Source organism: Lycium barbarum, chromosome 8 (genome assembly GCF_019175385.1).
Source record: "Lycium barbarum isolate Lr01 chromosome 8, ASM1917538v2, whole genome shotgun sequence".
Classification (NCBI taxonomy): Eukaryota; Viridiplantae; Streptophyta; class Magnoliopsida; order Solanales; family Solanaceae; genus Lycium; species Lycium barbarum.
In genome coordinates this window covers 122,672,984-122,681,769 of record NC_083344.1, presented here as the reverse complement: position 1 = coordinate 122,681,769, position 8,786 = coordinate 122,672,984, and the positions used below count along the sequence as shown (strand labels likewise).

General features: G+C 36.1%; 1 protein-coding gene across 2 annotated transcripts; it reads left to right on the top strand.

The window, feature by feature from the left end:
• The first annotated feature begins 1,441 nt into the window (after positions 1–1,441).
• LOC132607069 (large ribosomal subunit protein uL23-like) lies at positions 1,442–4,096 on the top strand. Of its 2 annotated transcripts, none has more exons than XM_060320869.1 (3): positions 1,442–1,587; positions 2,874–3,234; positions 3,878–4,096. In XM_060320869.1, exons 1-3 carry the CDS (start codon positions 1,572–1,574, stop codon positions 3,960–3,962), a joined length of 462 nt encoding a protein of 153 aa, XP_060176852.1. In that variant the 5' UTR covers positions 1,442–1,571; the 3' UTR covers positions 3,963–4,096. The 2 variants fall into 2 exon arrangements, with proteins under 2 accessions (XP_060176852.1, XP_060176851.1); XM_060320868.1 differs by having other exon boundaries at positions 1,445–1,587; positions 2,871–3,234.
• Positions 4,097–8,786: the final 4,690 nt, after the last annotated feature.

The following is an 8,786-nucleotide window of genomic DNA, read 5'->3' as shown; positions in this document are numbered from 1 at the left end:
CTAGATATGTTTTGCTCGGCATAAATTCTGTAAATTTTTTATTTTCAGAAACTAAACTCTTGCCTTGCTCGTCACAAGTTTTGTAGGAATTACGTTATGCTACATAAGTTGTGTAGCATTTTTCAGATTATGTTAAGTGTTGAAAGTTTTGCCTTTTCCAGCATAATTGTGTGGATGTGATGTTAAATATGCCGAAGCTAAACGTTAACTATGCCGAGCGAAATCCAAAGTTATGTTTTTTTTCTTCGGATTATGTTGAAAATTGAAAGTTTTGCCTTATCCGGCATAACTTGTGGGATGTTATGATACATAAGCTGAAGCTAAATGCTAACTATACCGCCAAAATTTAATTTATGCTGTGCCCAGGGGCGGACGCACATAGGCTCCAAGGGTGTCATCTGACACCCCTTCGCCGGAAAAATTTACTAAATATGCATATTTAACTAGTATGAAAAATTAAAATAATGATACAAATAATATAAGCTCACACTCCAAGCAATGAGTTGTTTCTAGCTCAGCTGGTCCAGTGCATAGATAAAACTTTAGTAGAACGTGGTCAGGGGTTCGAACTGAGTTGATTACATGGTTTTTCATCTTTTGTTTAAATATTTTTCTGTTCTTTGGTAAGATGGTAGTTAATGGGCTTCCACAATGGACCGAAGCAATAGTTTTCATTCAATTTGTAATGTTTGGGGATTAGGCGTATTATATGTTGTTGTTTCAATTTTAACCTTTTTGCTATTCTATTCTTTCATCTTCTTTCTTAGTAATAAAATTAGTTATGAGTTTTTGAGTTGATGCCTTATATAAAAGAAAAAGTATTACTAACATTTTTAATTAGACTATTGTGATTACATTTAAAATTGTTGAGTTGTATTAACGAATTCTCTCTGTTTCTTTTTACTGGTTCAATATAAACTTTGTACTTCTTTTGAAAAATCATTTATTAAGTACTTATTTTACTAAGTTGTACATATTAATTTGGATTTGAAAATCCGACTTCAACTACTAGTATCCTAATAAATTTGAAGAAATAGTTACATGATAAGGGTTTAAAATTGAAAAAAATAAAATCTCTCTTGATTTTAGCAAATGAACAAATAAAATGAAGAAAGTATTTTTAAAATATTGAACTAGTAAAAAGAAACGGAGGGAGTACTCGAATATATTTTATTCATATAATTTGAATTGTGTTTTTATTTTCTTAATATGATATTGTTATAGTGATTTGTTCATTTGTCCACTTCTTTAAATGTCGACACCGCTTATCAAAAATTTTGCGTACGCCACTGGCTGCGCCAAAAGTGTTGAAGGACAAAAATTAACAGTCACCAAAAGTTAAGGAAGCATCACATTTTTGCTGATATTGGGCTCCTACAATCTGCGTTTTTCAGTCAGTTCGAGTCACTTAATAAAGCCCATATTTATGGGCCTCTAAGAAACGGCCCAATTAGCCAGGCTCTGTCAGCCAAGCCCCAATATAAATTATTTATCATCCTCTTCTGCGACCCAAAAAAAAACCCTAAGCGGCACATTTGAGGTTTGCAGTGTAGGGTTTAGAACTGTCTCCCATGGCTCCAGCTAAAGGTACATCTTTGAATCTACTATTTTTCTCATTACAATTACATTTACATTTAAGAATTTGTTCAGTAATAAGCTTCATATGTTCTTGGAAGGATGACATAATGTTACAACTAGAGTTACATTTAGGTACAGGTATTTAGCAGCTTGCTTTTAGGTGTTAACATTTTTGTTGAATAGAGGGCTTTTTTTTATTTGGGGTTTTACTGCATTTCCTTCAAGTTAATGGAGTAATAGTTATAATGATTATATTAAGGATTTGAAAAATAAGTGACAGATTAGGTTGTTGTAGTTTGTAATTTTGCAGCATTGCGGATTTGTGTTTTAAAGTACTCCATCCATTCACTTTTACTTGTCCACTCTGCACTTTTCACGCTTTTTAAGAAATAATAAATGAAGGGCATAATTTACCAATATACCCATATTAATTGGTGCATATTTTTATTGGATTTCAAAAATGATTTGAAGCGAGTAATTAATATTATGGGTAAAATTGGAAAAAATAAATTGTCTTATCTTGATATGCTAAAAGTGACAAGTAAAAGTGAAAATTTATTTTTGAAATACTGGACGAGTAAAAGTGAACGGAGGGTGTATATTTTTGTGATAACTGTAGTGGTGTCTAGGTCAATTTGTTCGACTAATTCATAGGCTATTGATCATGGTTCGGGCTGATGGGGATGTTAGGTTGTGATTGTTACGAGGGTTGGGGCATATGCTTTTTTCGCAACGCTACCCTTCGAGTGCGCACGGGGTAAACCCAGCTCCTGTGCAATAGCTAGCAAACTACACAGGAGAGGTAACCCTCACTAGGCAAGCCCCATGCGACAAGCTCGACCCAGAAGGCAAATCCCTTGCTGTCGTAGGCGGGGGGTTTCGAACCTGAGACCTCCATTATGAATGCCCTATGCTCAACCAATTGAGCCACCCTTGCAGGTGGTTGGGGCGTATGCTTTGAGCTGAGTGGTTGCAAATTATTCATGTTTAGATAGTTAGAATTTGCTGGAAAGGCGAAGCGTTTGGTACTTGTATTGATAACCATAAGGTGTAACCATAATGATGCGACTTACTTTTACTAGTACTGTTTTTCTACCTGGAATCTTGTATTGCAATAGAAGCAAAAGTGATGTGGATTCGTCAAGAATCAAATGCAATTTGAACTTTAAATACTAAATTCAAAGTCAATTTGCCTTATAAAGAGAAAATATCAATGAAGGTCTGTTGCATGTATTCCTGATAGTAGATGAAGTGATGTGTTACTTAGTCTGGATTTGGAATTGCTAATGCAGCAGATGTGGCAAAAAAGGGTGACCCGAAAGCCCAAGCCGTAAAGGCTGCAAAGGCTGTGAAATCAGGATCAACCTTTAAGAAGTCATCAAAAAAGATACGAACAAAAGTTACATTTCATCGGCCTAAGACATTGAAGAAGGATAGAAATCCCAAGTATCCTAGGATTAGTGCACCTGGAAGGAACAGACTTGATCAGTACCAGGTTCTTCAATATCCTCTCACCACTGAGTCTGCAATGAAGAAGATTGAGGACAATAATACACTTGTTTTTATTGTTGACATCAAAGCTGACAAAAAGAAGATTAAGGATGCGGTGAAGAAAATGTATGATATCCAGACAAAGAAAGTCAATACCTTGATCAGGTAACTACTTGCTTCTTGCTCCTATGATTTATGTTTTTGGTTTGTTTAATGTGCACTTTAGTAATCTTAGCCTTGATTTCTTTAACAGAGGAAGGATCTAGCATATCTATTTCTCATACAACATACTGAATAATTTCAAAGCCTTGTGTGTTACGCTAATTTTGTGCATTGAGGAATTTTTCCCTCATGATTCTGCGTATTCTAAAAATACCCCAACAACATATGTAGTCTTAGTTATCATCTGCGTATTCTAAAAATACCCCAACAACATATGTAGTCGTAGTTATCATATGTGTGCAATACCATTTTTGTATCTCTGCAACTGCATTATAAATTTCCCAGTATTATGCTGGTATAACCTAATCAGTATTATTTATATAGGAATGTCTAATCTAATTTAGGGTGAGCCAATTCTTGGATGAAGTACTTATTTTGATACTTTAAGTACTTGTATGTTTTACAACTATTTTAAACATTTGCATTGTAACAGTAGGAAGGTAATATGCTGTGGATGATAAATTTAGTTCTGCCACTGCTCTTCTGGCAAAACTTCCAAGTGTTGTTTCTTATTGTTCAGCATTTATGCCTTGTTTAGTGTTTCCAGCAACTTATCTAAGCTGATGTGTTTGTTATCCTGGTTCAGGCCTGATGGAACAAAGAAGGCCTACGTGAGGTTGACACCCGACTATGATGCTTTGGACGTGGCAAACAAAATTGGAATCATCTAAATGCGTTAAAATAGTTTGTATTTTTGGATATGAGAATTTGGAACTTATGAAGTGAAGTACCCAATCTTATTCAATTTTGACAATTGAGTTTCGATGATGTGCTGTTCTATATAAGACTGTCAAGCTTGTATTTACATTAGGTCTTCTACTTTGTGCGTTTATTTCTGAGGCATTTTTCATAAGGTCCTCTTCAATTCGCTTCCTGTAATTTCCAAGCCCTAATCCTCTTGAATTCACATTATATGTATCTATGGGCGGTATTTGTTTGGCTGTTCTGAAGCCAGGCAAAGCTTACCAAATTTTTAGTATCCAACTCATAGGATCAAAGTTTACCTTTGAATCAGAATGCTTGGCATTAGTTTTTTATCCTACTAAAGTTCCTTCAAGCGATCTCTTTAATGTTGCAAAAAAGAAGGCCAAAGTCGTAGATGGATTCTTGAATTTGTCCTGATTTTTCATTTTTAGACCCTCTAATTGAAACCTTGACCATTTGAACTCTCGAACATAACATAAACTGTGTCATTTGAACCCCAGCTGGGTAGCGTGAGAGATCAAATTTTTCTTTTTTAAAATTCTTAATCATTAAAAATTAATTTTAACAAAAATTCTATTTTAAAATCTATTTAAATAATTAAAAAAAATTGAAAAACTCAACCCATCCTCTCCGATAGCCCACTTCGCTGATGCCTTCTGCCGCTTTCTTTTTAAAAATTTTTAATCATTAAAAATTAATTTTAACAAAAACTCTATTTTAAAATCTATTTAAATAATTTAAAAAAAAAATGAAAAACCCAACCTATCCTCTCCGATAGCTCACTTCACCGCCGCCACTGCCTCCTCCTCCGCCACCGCTGCTGCTCCACTTCAAAATTTATTTAAACGAATCTCCGACGAAAAATAACACCATTTTTTAATTATTTAAATAGATTTTGAAGCGGCGGCGGTGGAGGCGGCAGCGGCAGTGGCGGCGGTGAAGTGGGCTATCGGAGAGGATAGGTTGAGTTTTTCAGATTTTTTTTAAAATTATTTAAATAGATTTTAAAATTAATTTTTCTTAAAATTAAGTTTTTTTGTTGACATGGCTTGTTTTTTTTTTTTGAAACAGGTAACATGACATGACTTATTTTTATTTGTCTATTTTTTCATGTCACAGCAAGTGAGCTGCACGCGTGTGCCCAACTGACACGAGAGGTTCAAATGACACAGTTTATGTTATGTTCGGGGGTTTAGATGGTCAATGTTTCAGTTGGGGAGTCTAAATGAAAAATCAGGACAAGTTCAAGGGTCCATTTATGACTTTGGCCAAAAAAGAATGAACTTTATAGAGGTCTAATCATACCCAGAATACTAGGGTAAATTCCTCGAAAAAAAAAAAAAAGAGCAGATACCCTTTACCAGTAATAATTGGTTGATTTTCATCCTATTTTAATGCCGCAAAAGAAAAAAAGGCTTAAGCCATATGCGGCTATCTAAATTTGCCCACAGATTCCGTTTAGATACATCAATTCAGTATTGTACCTATTGAACACTTAAATCGCTCCGGATTTAAACCATTTAGACACTTTTTGATAACATGGCAAAATGTGTGTAATACACTTACCATAGGCGCGCGAAAGGTCTAATTTTAGCTGATTTTCCTAAAAAATCTCATCTTCTTCATAAAATTATTTTCTCCGCCATACACCATCGATCTCCCGCCGCTGCCGCCATCGTCATTGATGCCACTGCGCCACTGTACTAGCCATCTTTTCATCTTTTTTAAGATCTGAAAATCACCATCACCACCATGCCCTCCTTTGTTTGAATTGGACAATTGCCACCATTGTTACCTTGTTCCCCGGATAAAATGGAAACTGCCACAATTTTTTTTCTATCTCCCACCCTTTCTTCTGCTAAAAAAAAAAAGAACTTTGACCACAAAATAATCAGATTTAAAATTAAAATTAAAAAGAAGGGATTTGGAGGGTTAGCAGCGGCGGAGGGGAAGAACCATGGGTAATTGGTGGTGGGTTATTTATTGAAAAAATGATCCATAAGACCATAATTAAAAATTTCAAAAGATACACTTATGGAAAAGAAAAAGAAAGAAACAAATCTAATAGGAACAAGAAAAAGAGAAAGAAGGCGGCATTTTAAGGGGACAACGCCGGCCGCTGGCGAGAGAGTTCAGGGAAAAGCAAAGGAAAGGGGGAAGGTGGGGTAAAATGAAATTAGTTTTTTTTTTTTTTTGCTGAAAAATAGTTCTTTTTTTTTTTCTCATAATTCATTTTTAATATTATTCTAGACCCAAATGACACGTGTCATCTTTTCACTAGTCACTATGCCACATCATCGTGAGTGCATCTCACACATTTTATATTTTTTGTTGACTATAAAAAACGTGTCTAAATGGTTAAATCTGGAGCGGTAGAGGTGTTCAATAGGTACAAGTCTTAGTTGAGATGTCTAAGCGGAATCTCTAAACAAGTTTAGGTGGCTACAGATGACTTAAGCCAAGAAACAAAAGAGGTTCAGTGATGATTGATACAGCCTTTGGAGACGCTCCAAAGCGGTTCATTAATACAACTTTAAGGGTGTGGTTCTCCTAAGGTTGTGTCAATGGTATCAAAGCCATCCATCGCGGTGTCTATCGTGCCATGATTGGTGACGTCAATATTGCAGTGTTCGCTCCGAAGCTGATAGATTATAGTGCACAATCATCGAGGACGACAAATGCGGAGAGTAGTGGTTTGTTATGGGACTTAAGTCCCACATCGGTATAGAAATGTATTGTTTCTATAGCCTTGGGCTCTCCCACCTCAATAGCCAGCGTTTGGAGTGTGGCTGTCTAAATAGCATTAAGCTAAGACTTAATCGAGCAATACTATTTCATTGGGTATAGCGTTGGCCAGTCAAGAATGTTCACGTTCAGAAGATGAGATGCTCAGATGGATTTGTGGGCATACTAGGAAGGATATGATTAATAACGAAGTTATACGGGATAAGTTAGGAGTGACCTCAGTGGTGGACAAGATGAGGGAAGCTAGACTGAGATGGTTCAGACATGTGAAGAGGAAGTGTGAGGATGCGCCAGTGAGGAGGGGTGAGAGGTTAGCCATAGCAGGAGTTAGGAGAGGTAGAGGTAGGCCGGAGAAAAAACTGAAAGAGGTGATTAAACAGGAGATGACACAACTCTAGTTGACTAAGGACATGACCTTGGATAGGAAGGTATAGAGATCAAGGACTAGGGTAGGCAGTTAGTAGGTAACATAGTGCTATCGTACTTTTTGTCGTATGATTTAGGTAGTCGCGTAGTTTCTTTTTTGCTAGATGTATTTATATCTATTACTACGTTTATTTTCTACATTTGCTATTTTGTTGTCTCTTTTTCTTCCCGACATTCTTGCATCGGTTGCATTTCTTTTGAGCTAAGGGTCTATCGAAAACAACCTCTCCATCACGTAAATGTAAAGGTAAGATCCGTGTACATCCTATTCTCCCAGACTTCACTTGTGGGATTATACTAAGTATGTTTATGATGTTGTTGTAAGCTACCTAATCGACCATTAGGTGTTCGATTACAACAAGGCCCTTTGGAGCGTAAATATTATTATTTCAATATCCGTAAATTCTTATCTATATTTTGGCAAGAGCTTAATGGTTTCTAAGGAAATTAAAAATTATATGAAAAAACCTCTAAATCCTTAAAAGATTGTGTGTACAAGCAAGCACCCAACAACAACAATAACAATATATCTAGTGAAATTTCACAATGTGGAGCCTGGGGAGAATAAATTATACACAGACCTTACCCCTATCTCGAAAGACAAGGAGGTTGTTTTCGAAAGACACTCGACTCAAGCAAGCACCCCTTTCACACAAATATTGCTACTGAGTAAATACTCAAAATACCCCCCAACGTTTGACCAACATCCCAACTACACACCTAACCTTTGTGTTGGTCCTATTACCCCTCCCCCCCCCCCCCCCCCCCCGGAAAATTTTTTTCAGTATTAAAATGCCTTTTTTTTTACTGATGTGGCAGTCCAATATGCAATATTCTCACCCTTAAAAAGTCACACCCACATATGTGATGGTTGGTGAAGTGCACGCGCCCCTGACACGTGATAATTTCAATTAAAACATTTATTTTCATTTTTTTCTTATTCTTTCTCTTATTTATTTATTATTCTATTTTTAAAATTTTGTTTCTTTCCTTTCTCTTCCACCTTATTCCGCTGGAACACCACCCACCGACACCACCATTTCAGCCCCAACCCACCAAGAAATACCCCAAAAAATTCATTCCTCTAATCATCCATTTCAATCCAACCCTTTTTTCTATTCGTTTTTTTTTTCCACTGAACTCTTGTTTTCGAACTTTCATTTTTTGATTGTTCTTCTACGTCTTGTTGAGTTTCTGGAGATTGGGAGGATGAAGAGCAGTGAGAGAAGTAAAGGTAGGGTCTTTGGGGTTTGATTGGGAGCAATGGGGAGAAAAGAGTATGAAAAGAATGGCGGAAGGGGATAATAAAATGGGACTTGTAGGTTGATGGTGGAGGGGAAATAAAGTGGGTGATTGGGTGGTGAAGGAGGAAAATAGAGATGGAGAACTCAATAGGCAAATTAACGCCATTGATGGAACCAATTCAAGGAGATGTTTACAAGATAAAGTTTGCACTTGGAATTTTTTTGGGTTTTGATTTTTGATTATTCTGAACACTACAATTCTGAATTTTCTTGTTTCGATTTTATTTGTTATTATGAGAAAAATGGAGTTCGCTGAAAAAATTTTCCGGCAACCTAAATCCAATGACCTATTGAAGAGAAGAAGAAATAAGAGAG